This window comes from Coregonus clupeaformis, unplaced genomic scaffold, assembly GCF_020615455.1.
Source record: "Coregonus clupeaformis isolate EN_2021a unplaced genomic scaffold, ASM2061545v1 scaf0258, whole genome shotgun sequence".
In the NCBI taxonomy this organism is placed as follows: Eukaryota; Metazoa; Chordata; class Actinopteri; order Salmoniformes; family Salmonidae; genus Coregonus; species Coregonus clupeaformis.
The window spans coordinates 182,730-209,277 of NW_025533713.1; the positions used below are offsets into that span (position 1 = coordinate 182,730).

The 26,548-nt window shown below is 43.4% G+C and overlaps 1 protein-coding gene across 2 annotated transcripts in view; it reads right to left on the bottom strand.

Moving 5' to 3' along the window:
* LOC121583621 (sorting nexin-30) overlaps positions 1–16,402 on the bottom strand; it is a 90,859-nt gene extending 74,457 nt beyond the window's left edge. For both annotated transcript variants that reach the window (XM_045214444.1, XM_041899729.1), the window contains exon 1: positions 16,104–16,402. In XM_045214444.1, coding sequence (XP_045070379.1) covers positions 16,104–16,256 — 153 coding nt within the window. In that variant the 5' untranslated portion in view covers positions 16,257–16,402. The remainder of the gene's footprint in view (positions 1–16,103) is intronic.
* Positions 16,403–26,548: the final 10,146 nt, after the last annotated feature.

Sequence of the window (26,548 nt, forward strand, 5' to 3'; positions counted from 1 at the left end):
CCAACGTGTAGCCTAGCTATATATATGAATGGCCAACATGTGGCCTAGCTATATATGAATGGCCAACATGTGGCCTAGCTATATATATGAATGGCCAACATGTGGCCAAGCTATATATATGAATGGCCAACGTGTAGCCTAGCTATATATATGAATGGCCAACATGTGGCCTAGCTATATATATGAATGGCCAACGTGTGGCCTAGCTATATATATGAATGGCCAACATGTGGCCTAGCTATATATATGAATGGCCAACGTGTGGCCTAGTTATATATATGAATGGCCAACGTGTGGCCTAGTTATATATATGAATGGCTAACATGTGGCCTAGCTATATATATGAATGGCCAACATGTGGCTCAGCTATATATATGAATGGCCAACATGTGGCCTAGCTATATATATGAATGGCCAACATGTGGCCTAGCTATATATATGAATGGCCAACATGTGGCCTAGTTATATATATATGAATGGCCAACATGTGGCCTAGCTATATATATGAATGGCCAACATGTGGCCTAGTTATATATATATGAATGGCCAACATGTGGCCTAGCTATATATATGAATGGCCAACATGTGGCCTAGCTATATATATATGAATGGCCAACATGTAGCCTAGCTATATATGAATGGCCAACATGTGGCCTAGCTATATATATGAATGGCCAACATGTGGCCTAGTTATATATATGAATGGCCAACATGTGGCCTAGCTATATATATATGAATGGCCAACATGTGGCCTAGTTATATATATATATGAATGGCCAACATGTGGCCTAGCTATATATATGAATGGCCAACATGTGGCCTAGCTATATATATATATGAATGGCCAACATGTGGCCTAGCTATATATATGAATGGCCAACATGTGGCCTAGCTATATATATGAATGGCCAACATGTGGCCTAGCTATATATATGAATGGCCAACATGTGGCCTAGCTATATATATGAATGGCCAACATGTGGCCTAGCTATATATATGAATGGCCAACGTGTGGCCTAGCTATATATATGAATGGCCAACGTGTGGCCTAGCTATATATATGAATGGCCAACATGTGGCCTAGCTATATATATGAATGGCCAACATGTGGCCTAGCTATATATATGAATGGCCAACATGTGGCCTAGCTATATATATGAATGGCCAACGTGTGGCCTAGCTATATATATGAATGGCCAACGTGTGGCCTAGCTATATATATGAATGGCCAACATGTGGCCTAGCTATATATATGAATGGCTAACATGTGGCCTAGCTATATATATGAATGGCCAACATGTGGCCTAGTTATATATATGAATGGCCAACATGTGGCCTAGCTATATATATGAATGGCCAACATGTGGCCTAGTTATATATATGAATGGCCAACATGTGGCCTAGCTATATATATGAATGGCCAACGTGTGGCCTAGCTATATATGAATGGCCAACATGTGGCCTAGCTATATATATGAATGGCCAACATGTGGCCTAGCTATATATATGAATGGCCAACGTGTAGCCTAGCTATATATATGAATGGCCAACATGTGGCCTAGCTATATATGAATGGCCAACATGTGGCCTAGCTATATATATGAATGGCCAACATGTGGCCTAGCTATATATATGAATGGCCAACGTGTAGCCTAGCTATATATATGAATGGCCTACATGTGGCCTAGCTATATATATGAATGGCCAACGTGTGGCCTAGCTATATATATGAATGGCCAACATGTGGCCTAGCTATATATATGAATGGCCAACGTGTGGCCTAGTTATATATATGAATGGCCAACGTGTGGCCTAGTTATATATATGAATGGCTAACATGTGGCCTAGCTATATATATGAATGGCCAACATGTGGCCTAGCTATATATATGAATGGCCAACATGTGGCCTAGCTATATATATGAATGGCCAACATGTGGCCTAGCTATATATATGAATGGCCAACATGTGGCCTAGTTATATATATATGAATGGCCAACATGTGGCCTAGCTATATATATGAATGGCCAACATGTGGCCTAGTTATATATATATGAATGGCCAACATGTGGCCTAGCTATATATATGAATGGCCAACATGTGGCCTAGCTATATATATATGAATGGCCAACATGTAGCCTAGCTATATATGAATGGCCAACATGTGGCCTAGCTATATATATGAATGGCCAACATGTGGCCTAGTTATATATATGAATGGCCAACATGTGGCCTAGCTATATATATGAATGGCCAACATGTGGCCTAGTTATATATATGAATGGCCAACGTGTGGCCTAGCTATATATATGAATGGCCAACATGTGGCCTAGCTATATATATGAATGGCCAACATGTGGCCTAGCTATATATATGAATGGCCAACATGTGGCCTAGCTATATATATGAATGGCCAACATGTGGCCTAGCTATATATATGAATGGCCAACATGTGGCCTAGCTATATATATGAATGGCCAACGTGTGGCCTAGCTATATATATGAATGGCCAACATGTGGCCTAGCTATATATATGAATGGCCAACGTGTGGCCTAGCTATATATATGAATGGCCAACATGTGGCCTAGCTATATATATGAATGGCCAACATGTGGCCTAGCTATATATATGAATGGCCAACGTGTGGCCTAGCTATATATATGAATGGCCAACATGTGGCCTAGCTATATATATATGAATGGCCAACATGTGGCCTAGTTATATATATATGAATGGCCAACATGTGGCCTAGCTATATATATGAATGGCCAACATGTGGCCTAGCTATATATATGAATGGCCAACGTGTGGCCTAGCTTATATATATGAATGGCCAACATGTGGCCTAGCTATATATATGAATGGCCAACATGTGGCCTAGCTATATATATGAATGGCCAACGTGTGGCCTAGCTATATATATGAATGGCCAACATGTGGCCTAGCTATATATATGAATGGCCAACATGTGGCCTAGCTATATATATGAATGGCCAACATGTGGCCTAGCTATATATATATGAATGGCCAACATGTGGCCTAGCTATATATATGAATGGCCAACATGTGGCCTAGCTATATATATGAATGGCCAACATGTGGCCTAGCTATATATATGAATGGCCAACATGTGGCCTAGCTATATATATGAATGGCCAACGTGTGGCCTAGCTATATATATGAATGGCCAACGTGTGGCCTAGCATATATATGAATGGCCAACGTGTGGCCTAGCTATATATATGAATGGCCAACATGTGGCCTAGCTATATATATGAATGGCCAACATGTGGCCTAGCTATATATATGAATGGCCAACATGTGGCCTAGCTATATATATGAATGGCCAACGTGTGGCCTAGCTATATATATGAATGGCCAACGTGTGGCCTAGCTATATATATGAATGGCCAACGTGTGGCCTAGCTATATATATGAATGGCCAACGTGTGGCCTAGCTATATATATATATATATATATGAATGGCCAACATGTGGCCTAGCTATATATATGAATGGCCAACATGTGGCCTAGCTATATATATGAATGGCCAACGTGTGGCCTAGCTACAGTGGGGAAAAAAAGTATTTAGTCAGCCACCAATTGTGCAAGTTCTCCCACTTAAAAAGATGAGAGGCCTGTAATTTTCATCATAGGTACACGTCAACTATGACAGACAAAATGAGAAAAGAAATTCCAGAAAATCACATTGTAGGATTTTTAATGAATTTATTTGCAAATTATGGTGGAAAATAAATATTTGGTCAATAACAAAAAAGTTTCTCAATACTTTGTTATATACCCTTTGTTGGCAATGACACAGGTCAAACGTTTTCTGTAAGTCTTCACAAGGTTTTCACACACTGTTGCTGGTATTTTGGCCCATTCCTCCATGCAGATCTCCTCTAGAGCAGTGATGTTTTGGGGCTGTCGCTGGGCAACACGGATTTTCAACTCCTCCAAAGATTTTCTATGGGGTTGAGATCTGGAGACTGGCTAGGCCACTCCAGGACCTTGAAATGCTTCTTACGAAGCCACTCCTTCGTTGCCCGGGCGGTGTGTTTGGGATCATTGTCATGCTGAAAGACCCAGCCACGTTTCATCTTCAATGCCCTTGCTGATGGAAGGAGGTTTTCACTCAAAATCTCACGATACATGGCCCCATTCATTCTTTCCTTTACACGGATCAGTCGTCCTGGTCCCTTTGCAGAAAAACAGCCCCAAAGCATGATGTTTCCACCCCCATGCTTCACAGTAGGTATGGTGTTCTTTGGATGCAACTCAGCATTCTTTGTACTCCAAACACGACGAGTTGAGTTTTTACCAAAAGTTATATTTTGGTTTCATCTGACCATATGACATTCTCCCAATCCTCTTCTGGATCATCCAAATGCACTCTAGCAAACTTCAGACGGGCCTGGACATGTACTGGCTTAAGCAGGGGGACACAGCAGGATTTGAGTCCCTGGCGGCGTAGTGTGTTACTGATGGTAGGCTTTGTTACTTTGGTCCCAGCTCTCTGCAGGTCATTCACTAGGTCCCCCCGTGTGGTTCTGGGATTTTGCTCACCGTTCTTGTGATCATTTTGACCCACGGGGTGAGATCTTGCGTGGAGCCCCAGATCGAGGGAGATTATCAGTGGTGTTGTATGTCTTCCATTTCCTAATAATTGCTCCCACAGTTGATTTCTTCAAACCAAGCTGCTTACCTATTGCAGATTCAGTCTTCCCAGCCTGGTGCAGGTCTACAATTTTGTTTCTGGTGTCCTTTGACAGCTCTTTGGTCTTGGCCATAGTGGAGTTTGGAGTGTGACTGTTTGAGGTTGTGGACAGGTGTATTTTATACTGATAACAAGTTCAAACAGGTGCCATTAATACAGGAAACGAGGGGAGGACAGAGGAGCCTCTTAAAGAAGAAGTTACAGGTCTGTGAGAGCCAGAAATCTTGCTTGTTTGTAGGTGACCAAATACTTATTTTCCACCATAATTTGCAAATAAATTCATTAAAAATCCTGCAATGTGATTTTCTGGATTTTTTTTCCTCAATTTGTCTGTCATAGTTGACGTGTACCTATGATGATAATTACAGGCATCTCTCATCTTTTTAAGTGGGAGAACTTGCACAATTGGTGGCTGACTAAATACTTTTTTTCCCCACTGTATATATATGAATGGCCAACATGTGGCCTAGCTATATATATGAATGGCCAACATGTGGCCTAGTTATATATATGAATGGCCAACATGTGGCCTAGCTATATATATGAATGGCCAACATGTGGCCTAGCTATATATATGAATGGCCAACATGTAGCCTAGTTATATATATGAATGGCCAACATGTGGCCTAGCTATATATATGAATGGCCAACGTGTGGCCTAGCTATATATATGAATGGCCAACATGTGGCCTAGCTATATATGAATGGCTAACATGTAGCCTAGCTATATATGAATGGCCAACATGTGGCCTAGCTATATATATGAATGGCCAACGTGTGGCCTAGCTATATATATGAATGGCCAACATGTGGCCTAGCTATATATATGAATGGCCAACGTGTGGCCTAGCTATATATATATGAATGGCCAACGTGTGGCCTAGTTATATATATGAATGGCCAACATGTGGCCTAGCTATATATATGAATGGCCAACATGTGGCCTAGCTATATATATGAATGGCTAACATGTGGCCTAGCTATATATATGAATGGCCAACATGTGGCCTAGCTATATATATATGAATGGCCAACGTGTGGCCTAGCTATATATATATGAATGGCCAACATGTAGCCTAGCTATATATATGAATGGCCAACGTGTGGCCTAGCTATATATATGAATGGCCAACATGTGGCCTAGCTATATATATGAATGGCCAACATGTGGCCTAGCTTATATATGAATGGCCAACGTGTGGCCTAGCTATATATATGAATGGCCAACATGTGGCTAGCTATATATATGAATGGCCAACGTGTGGCCTAGTTTATATATGAATGGCCAACATGTGGCCTAGCTTATATATGAATGGCCAACATGTGGCCTAGCTATATATATATGAATGGCCAACGTGTGGCCTAGTTATATATATGAATGGCCAACATGTGGCCTAGCTATATATATGAATGGCCAACGTGTGGCCTAGTTATATATATGAATGGCCAACATGTGGCCTAGTTATATATATGAATGGCCAACGTGTGGCCTAGTTATATATATGAATGGCCAACGTGTGGCCTAGCTATATATATGAATGGCCAACATGTGGCCTAGCTATATATATATATGAATGGCCAACATGTGGCCTAGCTATATATATGAATGGCCAACATGTGGCCTAGCTATATATATATGAATGGCCAACGTGTGGCCTAGTTATATATATATGAATGGCCAACATGTGGCCTAGCTATATATATGAATGGCCAACATGTGGCCTAGCTATATATATGAATGGCCAACATGTGGCCTAGCTATATATATGAATGGCTAACATGTGGCCTAGCTATATATATGAATGGCCAACATGTGGCCTAGCTTATATATATGAATGGCCAACATGTGGCCTAGTTATATATATGAATGGCCAACATGTGGCCTAGTTATATATGAATGGCCAACGTGTGGCCTAGCTATATATATGAATGGCTCAACATGTGGCCTAGCTATATATGAATGGCCAACATGTGGCCTAGCTATATATATGAATGGCCAACGTGTGGCCTAGCTATATATATGAATGGCCAACATGTGGCCTAGCTATATATATAGAATGGCCAACATGTGGCCTAGCTATATATATGAATGGCCAACATGTAGCCTAGCTATATATGAATGGCCAACATGTGGCCTAGCTATATATGAATGGCCAACATGTAGCCTAGCATATATGAATGTACAACATGTGGCCTAGCTATATATATGAATGGCCAACATGTAGCCTAGCTATATATGAATGGCCAACGTGTGGCCTAGCTATATATATGAATGGCTAACATGTGGCCTAGCTATATATATGAATGGCCAACATGTGGCCTAGCATATATATGAATGGCCAACATGTGGCCTAGCTATATATATGAATGGCCAACATGTGGCCTAGCTATATATATGAATGGCCAACATGTGGCCTAGCTATATATATGAATGGCCAACATGTGGCCTAGCTATATATATGAATGGCCAACATGTGGCCTAGCTATATATATGAATGGCCAACATGTGGCCTAGCTATATATATGAATGGCCAACATGTGGCCTAGCTATATATATGAATGGCCAACATGTGGCCTAGCTATATATATGAATGGCCAACATGTGGCCTAGCTTATATATATGAATGGCCAACATGTGGCCTAGCTATATATATGAATGGCCAACATGTGGCCTAGCTATATATATGAATGGCCAACATGTGGCCTAGTTATATATATGAATGGCCAACGTGTGGCCTAGTTATATATATGAATGGCCAACGTGTGGCCTAGCTATATATATGAATGGCTAACATGTGGCCTAGCTATATATATGAATGGCCAACATGTGGCCTAGCTATATATATGAATGGCCAACGTGTGGCCTAGCTATATATATGAATGGCCAACATGTGGCCTAGCTATATATATGAATGGCCAACATGTGGCCTAGCTATATATATGAATGGCCAACATGTGGCCTAGCTATATATATGAATGGCCAACATGTAGCCTAGCTATATATATGAATGGCCAACATGTGGCCTAGCTATATATATGAATGGCCAACATGTAGCCTAGCTATATATGAATGGCCAACATGTGGCCTAGCTATATATATGAATGGCCAACATGTGGCCTAGTTATATATATGAATGGCCAACATGTAGCCTAGCTATATATGAATGGCCAACATGTGGCCTAGCTATATATATGAATGGCCAACGTGTGGCCTAGCTATATATGAATGGCCAACATGTGGCCTAGTTATATATATGAATGGCCAACATGTAGCCTAGCTATATATGAATGGCCAACATGTGGCCTAGCTATATATATGAATGGCCAACATGTGGCCTAGCTATATATATGAATGGCCAACATGTGGCCTAGCTATATATATGAATGGCCAACGTGTGGCCTAGTTATATATATGAATGGCCAACATGTGGCCTAGCTATATATATATATGAATGGCCAACATGTGGCCTAGCTATATATATGAATGGCCAACATGTGGCCTAGCTATATATATGAATGGCCAACGTGTGGCCTAGTTATATATATGAATGGCCAACATGTGGCCTAGTTATATATATGAATGGCCAACATGTGGCCTAGCTATATATATGAATGGCCAACATGTGGCCTAGCTATATATATATATGAATGGCCAACATGTGGCCTAGCTATATATATGAATGGCCAACATGTGGCTAGCTTATATATATGAATGGCCAACGTGTGGCCTAGTTATATATATGAATGGCCAACATGTGGCCTAGCTATATATATATATGAATGGCCAACATGTGGCCTAGTTATATATATGAATGGCCAACATGTGGCCTAGCTATATATATGAATGGCCAACATGTGGCCTAGCTATATATATATATGAATGGCCAACATGTGGCCTAGCTATATATATGAATGGCCAACATGTGGCCTAGCTATATATATGAATGGCCAACATGTGGCCTAGCTATATATATGAATGGCCAACATGTGGCCTAGCTATATATATGAATGGCTAACATGTGGCCTAGCTATATATATGAATGGCCAACATGTGGCCTAGCTATATATATGAATGGCCAACATGTGGCCTAGTTATATATATGAATGGCCAACATGTGGCCTAGTTATATATATGAATGGCCAACGTGTGGCCTAGCTATATATATGAATGGCTAACATGTGGCCTAGCTATATATATGAATGGCCAACATGTGGCCTAGCTATATATATGAATGGCCAACGTGTGGCCTAGCTATATATATGAATGGCCAACATGTGGCCTAGCTATATATATGAATGGCCAACATGTGGCCTAGCTATATATATGAATGGCCAACATGTGGCCTAGCTATATATATGAATGGCCAACATGTAGCCTAGCTATATATATGAATGGCCAACATGTGGCCTAGCTATATATATGAATGGCCAACATGTAGCCTAGCTATATATGAATGGCCAACATGTGGCCTAGCTATATATATGAATGGCCAACATGTAGCCTAGCTATATATGAATGGCCAACGTGTGGCCTAGCTATATATATGAATGGCCAACATGTGGCCTAGTTATATATATGAATGGCCAACATGTAGCCTAGCTATATATGAATGGCCAACGTGTGGCCTAGCTATATATATGAATGGCCAACATGTGGCCTAGTTATATATATGAATGGCCAACATGTAGCCTAGTTATATATATGAATGGCCAACATGTGGCCTAGCTATATATATGAATGGCCAACATGTAGCCTAGCTATATATATGAATGGCCAACATGTGGCCTAGCTATATATATGAATGGCCAACATGTAGCCTAGCTATATATGAATGGCCAACATGTGGCCTAGCTATATATATATATATGAATGGCCAACGTGTGGCCTAGCTATATATATGAATGGCCAACATGTGGCCTAGCTATATATATGAATGGCCAACATGTGGCCTAGTTATATATATGAATGGCCAACATGTGGCCTAGTTATATATATGAATGGCCAACGTGTGGCCCTAGCTATATATGAATGGCCAACGTGTGGCCTAGCTATATATATGAATGGCCAACGTGTGGCCTAGCTATATATATGAATGGCCAACATGTGGCCTAGCTATATATATGAATGGCCAACATGTGGCCTAGCTATATATATGAATGGCCAACATGTGGCCTAGCTATATATATGAATGGCCAACATGTGGCCTAGCTATATATATGAATGGCCAACATGTAGCCTAGCTATATATATGAATGGCCAACATGTGGCCTAGCTATATATATGAATGGCCAACATGTGGCCTAGCTATATATATGAATGGCCAACATGTGGCCTAGCTATATATATGAATGGCCAACATGTGGCCTAGCTATATATATGAATGGCCAACATGTGGCCTAGCTATATATATATGAATGGCCAACATGTGGCCTAGCTATATATATGAATGGCCAACATGTAGCCTAGCTATATATGAATGGCCAACATGTGGCCTAGCTATATATATGAATGGCCAACATGTGGCCTAGTTATATATATGAATGGCCAACATGTAGCCTAGCTATATATGAATGGCCAACGTGTGGCCTAGCTATATATATATGAATGGCCAACGTGTGGCCTAGCTATATATATGAATGGCCAACATGTGGCCTAGCTATATATATGAATGGCCAACATGTGGCCTAGTTATATATATGAATGGCCAACATGTGGCCTAGCTATATATATGAATGGCCAACGTGTGGCCTAGCTATATATATGAATGGCCAACATGTGGCCTAGTTATATATATGAATGGCCAACATGTGGCCTAGCTATATATATGAATGGCCAACATGTGGCCTAGCTATATATATGAATGGCTAACATGTGGCCTAGCTATATATGAATGGCCAACATGTGGCCTAGCTATATATATGAATGGCCAACGTGTGGCCTAGCTATATATATGAATGGCCAACGTGTGGCCTAGCTATATATATGAATGGCCAACATGTGGCCTAGCTATATATATGAATGGCCAACGTGTGGCCTAGCTATATATATGAATGGCCAACATGTGGCCTAGCTATATATATGAATGGCCAACATGTGGCCTAGCTATATATATGAATGGCCAACATGTGGCCTAGTTATATATATGAATGGCCAACATGTGGCCTAGCTATATATATGAATGGCCAACATGTGGCCTAGCTATATATATGAATGGCCAACGTGTGGCCTAGCTATATATATGAATGGCCAACATGTGGCCTAGCTATATATATGAATGGCCAACATGTGGCCTAGCTATATATATATGAATGGCCAACATGTGGCCTAGCTATATATATATGAATGGCTAACATGTGGCCTAGCTATATATATGAATGGCCAACATGTGGCCTAGTTATATATATGAATGGCCAACGTGTGGCCTAGCTATATATATGAATGGCCAACATGTGGCCTAGTTATATATATGAATGGCCAACATGTAGCCTAGCTATATATATATGAATGGCCAACATGTGGCCTAGCTATATATATGAATGGCTAACATGTGGCCTAGCTATATATATGAATGGCCAACATGTGGCCTAGCTATATATATGAATGGCCAACATGTGGCCTAGTTATATATATGAATGGCCAACATGTGGCCTAGCTATATATATGAATGGCCAACATGTGGCCTAGCTTATATATATGAATGGCCAACGTGTGGCCTAGCTATATATATGAATGGCCAACATGTGGCCTAGCTATATATATGAATGGCCAACATGTGGCCTAGCTATATATATATGAATGGCCAACATGTGGCCTAGCATATATATATATGAATGGCTAACATGTGGCCTAGCTATATATATGAATGGCCAACATGTGGCCTAGTTATATATATGAATGGCCAACGTGTGGCCTAGCTATATATATGAATGGCCAACATGTGGCCTAGTTATATATATGAATGGCCAACATGTAGCCTAGCTATATATATATGAATGGCCAACATGTGGCCTAGCTATATATATGAATGGCTAACATGTGGCCTAGCTATATATATGAATGGCCAACATGTGGCCTAGCTATATATATGAATGGCCAACGTGTGGCCTAGCTATATATATGAATGGCCAACATGTGGCCTAGCTATATATGAATGGCCAACATGTGGCCTAGCTATATATATATGAATGGCCAACGTGTGGCCTAGTTATATATATGAATGGCCAACATGTGGCCTAGTTATATATATGAATGGCCAACATGTGGCCTAGCTATATATATGAATGGCCAACATGTGGCCTAGCTATATATATGAATGGCCAACATGTGGCCTAGCTATATATATGAATGGCCAACATGTAGCCTAGCTATATATATGAATGGCCAACATGTGGCCTAGCTATATATATGAATGGCCAACATGTGGCCTAGCTATATATATGAATGGCCAACATGTGGCCTAGCTATATATATGAATGGCCAACATGTGGCCTAGCTATATATATGAATGGCCAACGTGTGGCCTAGTTATATATATGAATGGCCAACATGTGGCCTAGCTATATATATGAATGGCCAACATGTGGCCTAGCTATATATATGAATGGCCAACATGTGGCCTAGCTATATATATGAATGGCCAACATGTGGCCTAGCTATATATATGAATGGCCAACATGTGGCCTAGCTATATATGAATGGCCAACATGTGGCCTAGCTATATATATGAATGGCCAACGTGTGGCCTAGCTATATATATGAATGGCCAACATGTGGCCTAGCTATATATATGAATGGCCAACATGTGGCCTAGCTATATATATGAATGGCCAACATGTGGCCTAGCTTATATATATATGAATGGCCAACATGTGGCCTAGCTATATATATATGAATGGCCAACATGTGGCCTAGCTATATATATGAATGGCCAACATGTGGCCTAGCTATATATATGAATGGCCAACATGTGGCCTAGCTATATATATGAATGGCCAACATGTGGCCTAGTTATATATATGAATGGCCAACATGTGGCCTAGCTATATATATGAATGGCCAACATGTGGCCTAGCTATATATATGAATGGCCAACATGTGGCCTAGCTATATATATGAATGGCCAACATGTGGCCTAGCTATATATATGAATGGCCAACATGTGGCCTAGCTATATATATGAATGGCCAACATGTGGCCTAGTTATATATATGAATGGCCAACATGTGGCCTAGCTATATATATGAATGGCCAACATGTGGCCTAGCAACTTTCACAGTCAACGCTTTTGTTTATATGTTTTGTGCGTAATAATTGAATATTGCCAAACGCGTCAGTAAAACATATTGAGCCTATTTAATGCGATCCTTGCCGTTAATAGATCGCGAAGCATCATACAACAGACCTAAACGTTTGGCAAGTTCACGTTCTCATCCACAGCCTTGGGGGCATTTAGGAAGTACTGCAGGTCACCTGGACGAGTTAAATACTGTATCTTCATGCCTAGAATTAAAAACCTCCAGGCTTCGGTCATAACTGTCAATTTATTAAAAATAATAATATTCATAATAATAATAATAATAATAATAATAATAATAATTACAGGGGGCAGTTTGGAGAAAAAAACGAATCCCGTCCGAGTCGTCCTCTGGAATAACGGACATTCTGGAGTAATTATTACATAACCAACATTCTCTTGTAATACTAGTCCCGTGCGAATAGGTATTTGGTCACGTGCATGCGATGCATACATCTGTCACATAAAGAGAGCAAAGGTTGAGGAAATAGGGAATGTTTTTCAGAAACGAATTAGGGATTTCGGTAACGTAACTATTCAGTCAGAAATGGCTGTAATTATGTTGCAGCTTCAGCAACACGGACAGCGTTATACACACTGTTGATGTTCTGCGGTGGTCGCTGCATCAGGGAGGAGAGAGAGACAACGGGTGCTAGTCACACAGTCCTTAGCTGTCTTTATTTTTACACAGCACAGCAAGTCTGAGCCCGTTCACAATCAAATAAATTGCGGTCGGACTCCCTCTAGTCATTTGTATCTTAATGATTTAATCAAACTGTGTGCATAAAGCATTAGACAAGCTCAGTGCATATAGCTGATTTGATAAAAACATCGGATGTGTCAATATATGGAAAAACACGTTTTAAAAATTCAACCAGTGGGTCGAAAGAACAGATGACTCTTGATGGATCAACAATTTTTTTTTGGTAGGGGACAACCCTAATGTGCACAAACCTAATTATGTGCAGAAACATCATCATTAGCATGATAGGATGTTAATTGCTTAATTAACTCAAGAACCACACCTGTGTGGAAGCACCTGCTTTCAATATACTCAGTATCCCTCATTTACTCCAGGGTTTCCATTATTTTGGCAGTTACCTGTACGTCCCAAATGGTACCCTATTCCCTTTAGTGCACTACATTAGACCAGAGCCCTGTGGGCCTTGGTCAAAACAGTGCACTAAATATGGAAGCGGGTCCCAGTTGGGATTCATTCATATTGGGTACTGTTGCATTTTCAGCTCATAAGGCAAAGATAGACTGGCCTATTGAACTGATGACCACAGGAAGCAAGCTCCTTATTATACCCAAACTATGATGCCACTCTCCCGAGTGGTGCAGTGGTCTAAGGCTGTGCCACTAGAGATCCTGGTTCGAATCCAGGCTCTGTCGTAGCCGGCCGCGACCTGGAGACCCACGGGGCGGCGCACAATTGGCCCAGCGTCGTCCAGGGTAGGGGAGGGAATGGCCGGCAGGGATGTAGCTCAGTAGAGCATGGGGTTTGCAATGCCAGGGTTGTGGGTTCGATTCCCACGGGGGGCCAGTATAAAAAATGATGTATGTACTCACTAACTGTAAGTCGCTCTGGATAAGAGCGTCTGCTAAATGACTAAAATGTAAATGTAAATGTAATGGCAAACTATGATAACAAATGGTCACATTTAGCTAAACAAACCCAGCAGAACACATTCTTGGAAGGCATCTCTTTACGTTCAGTCCAGTGCACTGATTTATGGAGAGATCAGTTAAAACAGCCTAGCCCCAATTCCTCTAGATCTAGGGGTCAACATTAGTAATGCATTACACTGTGCAACGCCAGGAATGCCTCAACCAAGATTATGGGGCGGTTTCCCGGACACAGATTAAGTCTATCCCTGGACTAAAAAGCATGCTCAATGGAGAATCTCTATTGAAAATGCTTTTTAATCTAGGATACGTCTTAGACTGTGTCTGGGAAACTGACGCTATGAGTAATGATGCCATTTAGTGTCCTCCTCCACTTGCAATGACAAAGCTATTTGTTAAGTATCTCACAAACATACTGTATCTCTGAGTGGGCTAATGCATTTTCACTACAACATTATGATACAACAAGTTATACACAATAAACAATCCCCACAGAGAGCATGGCTCTGTCCCAAATGGCACCCTATTCCCTGTGTAGTGCACTACTTTTGAGGGCTCTGGTCAGAAGTTAGTGCACTACATTGGGAATCAGGTGCCATTTGGCCACAGCCCATGAGAATGAGATGTCCCAGAGGAAAACACAGCGCCGTTGTCAGGCTGAGCTCCCCATGACTGACACTGACATCTCACTCTGAAACAACCTTCAGTATCATAAAACTATCTAAACTATCTATGTCTGTTTGTTTGTTTACCTGTGTTCAAGTTTTAAATACCACTGCTTGGTTTAAAATTACAAGATCTGCTCTGTCTCAACAACAGATTGAAAGTTATTCAAGCACGGACCTGGTATTCATTTGCATTAGGCTATATATGATATCATTATCTTGTGCTGGTAGAAGGAATCTCCAGCTTGATGGCCCCATCTTTGTCCTGTGATCAGAAAACCTTTGGCATGGATTAATTCACAAAGGTTATTGAGTTAAACATGTCTAGTTAGGTCATATTTATTTTTACTAGTGACCATCACAACAAGCATCTATAGTTGATGCCATATGGAGAATTCATTGAATAATATGCCATTTTAGCAGACCCTTGGCGTTACAAGCGCCGTGTTTTACCAGCTGAGCTACAGAGGACCTGTAGCTTCAAGTTAAAGACAAATCAGCCTCCCAGCAGATCTGCCACCAGATGTATTACATGTCTACAGGATAAAAACTGGAACAACGTTGTTGTTGTTGTAGACACAGCTACAATGTAATATTCGAAAAGAGATGTGTGGTGTGGCGAAACAGATGAGCATTCAGAAAACATTCAGAAAACATTTGGATGACTAGGTTAGTAGGTATAGAATAAGGACCAAAGTATCTAGCCAAATATCTCTATCCCAACGTATTTATATCTATCTATCTATCTATCTATCTATCTATCTATCTATCTATCTATCTATCTATCTATCTTACCTTCTCTCCGATGCTGCTAGTGGTGTTTCCGACATCTGGACTGGGTGTGAGGACTCCGGCTGACGCTGCCTCCTCGGCTCCGAGCGGATGGCAGATCTCCTGAATGGGTTTTTGCCCCGACGATGCTAGCGATTTAGCGGTGCCAGCACTCATTGTGCAAGCGAGGGGAAACCGCGAACGGAATTTCCGGAAAATATCTTAGTTTCTTGGCCTGGAATTATGGTTTGTTTTATGATTATTTCCAATCCCGTGTATCAAATACTGGACCCGTTGGATGCAACCACACAGCTGTCAGCTGACTCGCACCGCGCAGTCTCGGAAGTACAATAACAGTACCGGAAGTAATAAAACGCTTGAGCCAGAGGGCACGTTCGAGCGGATCACTTTTGTCATTTCGGTAACTATCGTTGGTCACAGCCTTTAAAAGTGTGTTGCGTTATCGGAATAAAAGTTGTACGACTTGTGCCTACATGTCGACTGCATGAACATTACAACAACCATGTGATCAAAGGTCATGAAGTTTTTACTGCAGTCGACTGCAAATTTTCTGCAGTTGCTCCTCACCAGCTGCAACTTGCAACCATTGCCTGCATTGTGGAAGACACTAATCAATCATAACAGTGTTTTTGTTTGACGTGAACGGGACCAAAGACTTGACTGAAACAGGAAGCAGTTTGGGAGACAGGCATTCTGGAGAGAGACATGCCTTTTACATCTGAGCCACAATCCCCATATTCTTGGTCCATGTCATCCCCGCGGCCTCCTCAATGGATTAGTCCAATGAGACAAGAGCAAATCAGGCAGGTGTCTCGTGTGCCATGAAAGAAAAATCGATTTGCGACTGCTGGACTAAAAAAAGCTCATGTTTTCAATACGGACCCCTTTTGTCACACAGTATTCCATATGGCACCCAGATCTTATGAACAGTAGCGGTGTGTTGGTAAAATCACTGGGGAAGCCAAGCCCCCCCCTCCCTCTAAAAAAACAACAACGCCATATTACAACCTCTCTGTTGTGATAATTGCCTTGTTTGCTCTATAACCTGTTAATTCAGTGACTCGCTCAATACGGAAGTGGTCAGATCAAATCAAATCAAATTTTATTGGCCACATGCGCCCAATACAACAGGTGCAGACATTACAGTGAAATGCTTACTTACAGCCCTTAACCAACAGTGCATTTATTTTTAATAAAAAAGTAAAATAAAACAACAACAAAAAAGTGTTGAGAAAAAAAAGAGCAGAAGTAAAATAAAATAACAGTAGGGAGGCTATATATACAGGGGGTACCGGTGCAGAGTCAATGTGCGGGGCACCGGCTAGTTGAGGTAGTTGAAGTAATATGTACATGTGGGTAGAGTTAAAGTGACTATGCATAAATACTTAACAGAGTAGCAGCAGCGTAAAAAGATGGGGTGGGGGGGGGCAGTGCAAATAGTCCGGGTAGCCATGATTAGCTGTTCAGGAGTCTTATGGCTTGGGGGTAGAAGCTGTTGAGAAGTCTTTTGGACCTAGACTTGGCACTCCGGTACCGCTTGCCGTGCAGTAGCAGAGAGAACAGTCTATGACTAGGGTGGCTGGAGTCTTTGACAATTTTGAGGGCCTTCCTCTGACACCGCCTGGTGTAGAGGTCCTGGATGGCAGGAAGCTTGGCCCCAGTGATGTACTGGGCCGTACGCACTACCTTCTGTAGTGCCTTGCGGTCGGAGGCCAAGCAGTTGCCATACCAGGCGGTGATGCAACCAGTCAGGATGCTCTCGATGATGCAGCTGTATAATTTTTTGAGGATCTGTGGACCCATGCCGAATATTTTCAGTCTCCTGAGGGGGAATAGGCTTTGTCGTGCTCTCTTCACGACTGTCTTGGTGTGTTTGGACCATGATAGTTTGTTGATGATGTGGACACGAAGGAACTTGAAGCTCTCAACCTGTTCCACTACAGCCCGTCGATGAGAATGGGGGCGTGCTCAGTCCTCTTTTTTTCCCTGTAGTCCACAATCATCTCCTTTGTCTTGGTCACGTTGAGGGAGAGGTTGTTATCCTGGCACCACACGGCCAGGTCTCTGACCTTCTCCCTATAGGCTGTCTCATCGTTGTCGGTGATCAGGCCTACCACTGTTGTGTCGTCGGCAAACTTAATGATGGTGTTGGAGTCGTGCCTGGCCATGCAGTCATGGGTGAACAGGGAGTACAGGAGGGGACTGAGCACGCACCCCTGAGGGGCCCCCGAGTTGAGGATCAGTGTGGCAGATGTGTTGTTACCTACCCTTACCACCTGGGGGCGGCCCGTCAGGAAGTCCAGGATCCAGTTGCAGAGGGAAGTGTTTAGTCCCAGGGTCCTTAGCTTAGTGATGAGCTTTGAGGGCACTATGGTGTTGAATGCTGAGCTGTAGATGACACGGATGCTACGCTACAGGACTGTTTTGCTAGCACAGACTGGAATATGTTCCAGGATTCATCCAATGGCATTGAGGAGTACACCACATCAGTCACTGGCTTCATCAATAAGTGCATCGACGACGTCGTCCCCACGGTGACCATACGTACATATCCCAACCAGAAGCCATGGATTACAGGCAACATCCGCATCGAGCTAAAGGCTAGACCAACTGGCAAGTGTCTTCACTGACATTTTCAACTTCTCCCTGACTGAGTCTGTAATACCTACATGTTTCAAGCAGACGACCATAGTCCCTGTGCCCAAGGAAGCGAAGGTAACCTGCCTAAATGATTACTGCCGCGTAGCACTGACGTCGGTAGCCATGAAGTGCTTTGAAAGGCTGGTCATGGCTCACATCAACAGCATCATCCCGGATACCCTAGACCCACTCCAATTCGCATATCACCCCAACAGATCCACAGATGACGCAATCTCAATCGCACTCCACACTGCCCTTTCCCACCGGGACAAAAGGAACACCTACGTGAGAATACTGTTCATTGACTACAGCTCAGCGTAGTGCCCACAAAGCTCATCACTAAGCTAAGGACCCTGGGACTAAACACTTCCCTCTGCAACTGGATCCTGGACTTCCTGACGGGCCGCCCCCAGGTGGTAAGGGTAGGTAACAACACATCTGCCACACTGATCCTCAACACGGGGCCCCTCAGGGGTGCGTGCTTAGTCCCCTCCTGTACTCCCTGTTCACCCACGATTGCGTGGCCAAACACGACTCCAACACCATCATTAAGTTTGCTGACAACACAACAGTGGTAGGCCTGATCACCGACAACGATGACAGCCTATAGGGAGGAGGTCAGAGACCTGGCAGTGTGGTGCCAGGACAACAACCTCACCCTCAACGTGACCAAGACAAAGGAGCTGATCGTGGACTACAGGAAAAGGTGGGTCGAACAGGCCCCCATTAACATCAATGGGGCTGTAGTGGAGCGGGTCGAGAGTTTCAAGTTCCTTGGTGTCCACATCACCAACAAACTATCATGGTCCAAACACACCAAGACAGTCGTGAAGAGGGCACGACAACACCTTTTCCCCCTTAGGAGACTGATAAGATTTGGCATGGGTCCCCAGATCCTAAAAAAGTTCTACAGCTGCACCATCGAGAGCATCCTGACCGGTTGCATCACCGCCTGGTATGGCAACTGCTCTGCATCTGACCGTAAGGCGCTAACTCTTTCTTGAACTGCATTGTTGGTTAAGGGCTTGTAAGTAAGCATTTCAGGTTAAGGTCTACACCTGTTGTATTCTGTGCATGTGACAAATAAAGTTTGATTTGATTTGACTGGAGACTTTGGCAGAATATTTTCTTAATACTGCACAAATGATCGAAATGGCAGGCTACTTTGACACTGACAAACAGAATCTGAGATCAATAAAAACGATCTTGTCTTGAACCCATCAAATGTAGGCCTAGGTGTGTCGAGACATTGTAGGCTACAATATGAGGATGAAATTATAGTCCTAAACATGCTTTCCAGTTTCACTGACTCGCTCAATGATGCGCAGCTCACTTGCTGGTGATGGCCGATGCGCTCGTGCCAAAAGCCTATCTCTCTCTCTCTCTCTTTTGTAAAACAATATTTGGAAGTTGATCAAATATTTTGGTAGCCTACAGCATAGTCTTCTCTTTTCAGCAGGAGCCATTTGCTTTCCAACCGGTGTTTTCCCTCGATTGTATTTGAAATATTATGAAAGACCTGTTTTGTCTGCGTGCTGTTGCCGCTTGTTCTTGGGCTACAATCCACTGGCAATTTTTTAAAAATAAGCTATTAATCCTCGATGGCTAAATTATAAGCCTTCTCGTGGTGTAGTAGGCTATTCTGAATGATTTCATTTCTTTATGAACAGACAGCAGTTATTCTATAACTGTGGTCCTCTGTAGCTCAATTGGTAAAGCATGGCGCTTGTAACACCAGGGTAGTGGGTTCGATCCCCGGGACCACCCATACGTAAAAATGTATGCCCTCATGACTGTAAGTCGCGAGTGGATAAAAGCGTCTGCTAAATGGCTTATTATTAATATTATAACTTTGCAAATGCCTTTCAATTCATCAGGGCTGCTGCAGTTCCTCCAGAAGCCTTCGCGCCGCTTTCATTCTATAAGGATATAAATGATGAAGTGCAACGCTGGAGAGATGAGAGTTCAGGCTCCTGTCTATCAGAGCAGAGAGAGGGAGAGAGATCATAGAAAGTGAATCTCATTCTAGTTATGTGCGCGATACTGGCTTGGTCTCAAACAAAGGTTACAATGTTGCGCAAACCATAAACCCGGGGCGCCCAAACCAAATCAACTCTTAGAATATCTCTTAGAACAAATCATCACTTTCACAGGTAGTTCTACATAATGACAGGGGTTGGCTTTCATTTGAGTGATAGCTAGCTTGACTGTCAAATCTGTGTATTTGTTTGTGTCCAGCGACTTTTATACAGAGTGCGCCTCGATTTTTCCTCGCCATTTGAGTTTGAAAATTATCAACTGCGTTCTAACTTGCTGACCACACCGCCCGCGTCGCGTGCGTGAGCGTTGCAAAATAAATGTACACATACATGTTATTTAATCATTGCACGCTGCAAGTCCCGCCTCTCCCATCTCCTCATTGCTTTTTAGGAGCATCTACCCACGTGGGTGATTGAAAGATGAACTGAGGTCCACACTCCAGTCCAGTTGGTGGTGGTAATGCACCTTAAAGTTGGTTGCCAACCGCCATATAAAGTCCAAAGAAGAAGAAGAAGCCTGAAGGCGGAGAGATTACTAGAAACATACTCCGTTTACCCTTTTATCTGTGGATTAATTATCATAGAGGACCTTGTGCATTTCAGGTAAAACAACAACCCAATGTTTATATTACAGCGCTTACACTTAGACAAGTTGACTAACAAATAGCCTACCAAAATGTCGCAAATTATAAGCAGAAACATATCTAAAGCAGGCAACAACAAAAAATCCTGCACCCCCTGTCAAAACATCTTTACCCCGTCTCAGACTGTAGCCTATTAATAATAATAATAAGCCATTTAGCAGACGCTTTTATCCAAAGCGACTTACAGTCATGTGTGCATACATCTTTATGTATGGGTGGTCCCGGGGATCGAACCCACTACCTTGGCGTTATAAGCGCCGTGCTCTACCAATTGAGCTACAGAGGACCACAGGGGTTGGGTGCGGGCCTGAGATATTCACTTTATCACAAATATTTGTCAAGGAGTAATTTTCTATACTCATACAGGAGTAATAAAGGCCTAGTGCACTAAATTGGTGAGAGAGATTTAATTTTAATTTTGTATAATTATAATAATAATAATTGTAATTGTGATTTATCAGGGATGCTGCAGCATCCTCAGCGGCCCTCACACGGCCCTCACACGGCCCTCACACGGCCCTCACACGGCCCTCCAGGACATCTTCCGAGTCACAGGAAGGCCAAGAAGATCATCAAGGACCTCAGCCACCCGAGCCACGGCCTGTTACCCCTGCTACCATCTAGAATGCGGAGACAGTACAGGTGCATCAAAGCTGGGACAGAGAGACTGATAAATAGTCACTACCACCCGGTACTCTACCCTGCACTCTACCCTGCCCTATGTACATAGAGTTTTGAACACTGGTCACTTTAATAATGTTTACATACTGTTTTACTCACTTTATATGTACACTGAGGAACACCTTCCTAATATTGAGTTACACACCGCCCCCCCCCCCCCACCCACCCACCCACCCTTTTGCCCATGTTGACTCCAATGCTTCCCACAGTTGTGTCAAGTTAGCTGGATGTCCTTTGGGTGGTGGAGCATTCTTGATACACACGGGAAACTGTTGAAGGTGAAAAACCCAGCAGCATTGCAGTTCTTGACACACTCTAACCAGTGCGCCTGGCACCTACTACCATACCCCGTTCAAAGGCACTTCCATCTTTTGTCTTGCCCATTCACCCTCTGAACGGCACACATACACAATCCATGTCTCAATTGTCTCAAGGTTTAAAATCCTTCTTTAACCTTTCTCCTCCCCTTCATCTACACTGATTGAAGTGGATTTAACAAGTGACATCAATAAGGGATCATAGCTTTCACCTGGATTCACCTGGTCAGTCTATGTCCTGGAAAGAGCAGGTGTTCCTAATGTTTCAACTCTCAGAGAATATAATGTATTCTAGTCATGGCTCATCCTATATAACTGCTGCTGTACACACCTTGCAACAAGCTCTCTCAGTCTCACTGCAGAATTAGACGTTCATCCACGTTCTCCAAAACGTCACATTTCGAAGTTAAGGGTTAAGTTTAGGCATTCATTCCGAATGGTTAAGGTAAGGGTTAAGGTTTGGGATAGGATCGAACACACAACCTTCTAATCTAGAGGCATGGGATTACACCACCCCTGTCCAAGCCTGCTAAATGGTTATAACGCTCTGTGTTGCCCCTAGTGGCCGGTTTTTAAGGCATTTACCGACGTCCTCAGGACATTGATAGACGTCCAATTTCGACTTCAATCTAGAACGATCTCCCTGCACCTTTTCCATTCATATACTGTCCACACCGTTTTATATACAGTGCCTTCGGAAAGTATTCAGACACCTTGATGTTTTCCACATTTTGTTACGTTACAGCCTTATTCTAAAATGGCTTAAATTGTTTTTTTTCCCTCATCAATCTACACAGAATATACCATAATGACAAAGCATAAACTGGTTTTTAGAAATTGTTGCTAATATATATAAAAATAAAAACTTAAATATCACATTTACATAAGTATTCAGACCCTTTACTCAGTACTTTGTTGAAGCACCTTTGGCAGCGATTACAGTCTTCTTGGGTATGACACCACAAGCTTGGCACACCTGTATTTGGGGAGTTTGAGGTCGAAGGAATTGTCCGTAGAGCTCCGAGACAGGATTGTGTCGAGACACAGATCTGGGAAGGGTACCAAAACATTTCTGCAGCATTGAATGTCCCCAAGAACACAGTGGCCTCCATCATTCTTAAATGGAACCAAGACTCTTCCTAGAGCTGGACGCCCGGCCAAACTGAGCAATCGGGGAGAAGGGCATTGGTCAGGGAGTTGACCAAGAACCCGATGGTCACTCTGACAGAGCTCTAGAGTTCATCAGTGGAGATGGGAGAACCTTCCAGAAGGACAACTATCTCTGCAGCACAACACCAATCAGGCCTTTATGGTAGAGTGGCCAGACGGAAGCCACTCCTCAGTAAAAGGCACATGACAGCCCGCTTGGAGTTTGCCAAAAGGAACCTAAAGACTCTCAGACCATGAGAAACAAGATCCTCTGGTCTGATGAAACCAAGATTGAACTCTTTGGTCAATGCCAAGCGTCACGTCTGGAGGAAACCTGGCACCATCCCTACGGTGAAGCATGGTGGTGGCAGCATCATGCTGTGGGGATGTTTTTCAGCGGCAGGGACTGGGAGACTCGTCAGGATCAAGGCAAAGATGAACGGAGCAAAGTACAGAGAGATCCTTGATGAAAACCTGCTCCAGACTGCTCAGGACCTCAGACTGGGGCGAAGGTTCACCTTCCAACAGGACAACGACCCTAAGCACACAGCCAAGACAATGCAGGAGTGGCTTCGGGACAAGTCTCTAAATGTCCTTGAGTGGCCCAGCCAGAGCCCGGACTTGAACCTGATTGAACATCTCTGTAGAGACCTGAAAATAGCTGTGCAGCAACGCTGACAGAGCTTGAGAGGATCTGCAGAGAAGAATGGGAGAAACTCCCCAAATACAGGTGTGCCAAGCTTGTAGCGTCAAACCCAAGAAGACTCAAGGATGTAATCGCTGCTAAAGGCGCTTCAACAAAGTACTGAGTAAAGGGTCTGAATACTTATGTAAATTTGATATTTATGTTTTTATTTTTAATATATTAGCAACAATTTCTAAAAACCTGTTTTTTCTTTGTCATTATGGAGTATTGTGTGTAGATTGATGAGGGGAAAAAACAATTGAATCAATTTTAGAATAAGGCTTTAACGTAACAAAATGTGGAAAAAGTCAAGGGGTCTGAATACTTTCCGAAGGCACTGTATATATATATTCCGGACTCTGACATTGCTCATTCTGATATTCCTTAATTTATTTAATTTTTACTTTTTGGATTGTGTGTGTATTGTTTTGTATTTCTAGCTTTTTTTTACTGCACTTTTGGAGCTAGAAACACAAGCATGATATAGGTAGGGTGACTGAGTTTAAGTATTTGTGGTTTAAAGAGAGGTTTATGTGGAAGAGACATGTTGAGCATATTGAAATAAAGTGTAGGAAGGTGCTGAACCTCATGAGGCCAGTGGCAGTATTCGATTGGGGTCGGAGAGACAAACACAGTTGTATATGTACCAGGCATTGATCAGGTCATCTTTGGATTATGGGTGCTTTGTAGATGGATCGGCAGCCAAAACGGTACTAGATACTAGGATACAGTCAAGGGCCCTGAGATGGTGTGTGGGATCCTTCAGGACGACACCTGTTGAGGCATTGCAGGTGGATAGTGGGGGAACTGCCACTGGGGATAAGGCAAAAAACGAAACGTGCATTAGCGTACTGGGTGAGGTTGAAAACGGAGTTCAGAAGGACATCCTGCGGTCACGGCAACTGGGGAATGCTGGGAGCAAGGAGTGGGTAAGTAGAGGGCGTGCGGGTGGACAATCGGGCAGAAGGGTGGGTAAGCAGAGGGCGTGCGGGTGGACAATCGGGCAGAAGGGTGGGTAAGCAGAGGGCGTGCGGGTGGACAATCGGGCAGAAGGGTGGGTAAGCAGAGGGCGTGCGGGTGGACAATCGGGCAGAAGGGTGGGTAAGCAGAGGGCGTGCGGGTGGACAATCGGGCAGAAGGGTGGGTAAGCAGAGGGCGTGCGGGTGGACAATCGGGCAGAAGGGTGGGTAAGCAGAGGGCGTGCGGGTGGACAATCGGGGGAGAAGGGTGGGTAAGCAGAGGGCGTGCGGGTGGACAATCGGGCAGAAGGGTGGGTAAGCAGAGGGCGTGCGGGTGGACAATCGGGAGAAGGGTGGGTAAGCAGAGGGCGTGCGGGTGGACAATCGGGCAGAAGGGTGGGTAAGCAGAGGGCGTGCGGGTGGACAATCGGGCAGAAGGGTGGGTAAGCAGAGGGCGTGCGGGTGGACAATCGGGCAGAAGGGTGGGTAAGCAGAGGGCGTGCGGGTGGACAATCGGGGAGAAGGGTGGGTAAGCAGAGGGCGTGCGGGTGGACAATCGGGCAGAAGGGTGGGTAAGCAGAGGGCGTGCGGGTGGACAATCGGGGAGAAGGGTGGGTAAGCAGAGGGCGTGCGGGTGGACAATCGGGCAGAAGGTGGTAGAATGTGGACTGGGGGAGAGAGAGACGGGGCCGGCAATTGGATTGGAGAACGTTCCTCCGTGGCTGTTTCCGAAACCAAGTGTAGACGTGGATATGATTGAGGGTAGGAGAGAACGGGGTGAGGACATGAGACGGTGTGTGGAGAGATATATAGATAATCAGTTTTATTCGTTTTTAAGGCGATATATACAGATGGGTCAAAAGATCCAGTCAGTGGTAGGGTGGGGGCACGGGTGTATATCCCAGATGTTCAATGTTAGAGTATGTAAGCAGTTAACTGATTATGTGTCAGTGTTGATGGCCATGATTATAGGTTTGAGATGGGTGGAGGAGGAGGTGAAACCTCTCAGAGTGGTGACCTGCTCTGATTGGGCTGCAGTGTTGAGTAGTGTGGAGACGGACAGGTCGGATAGGGGAGACTTGTTAGTGGAGATGATGGTGCTGGATGATGGGATTGGAGAGGATGGGAGTGGTGGGAAACTTTTGCTGGGTTCCAGTCCATGTGGGTGTGGAGCAGTGGAGGCTGCTGAGGGGAGGACGGCTGATAATAATGGCTGGAACGGAGCACATGGAATGGCATCAAACACATGGAAACCATGGAAACCATGTTGGATGTATTTGATAGCGTTCCAGTCATTGCGCTCCAGCCATTACGACGAGCCAATCCTCCCCAAT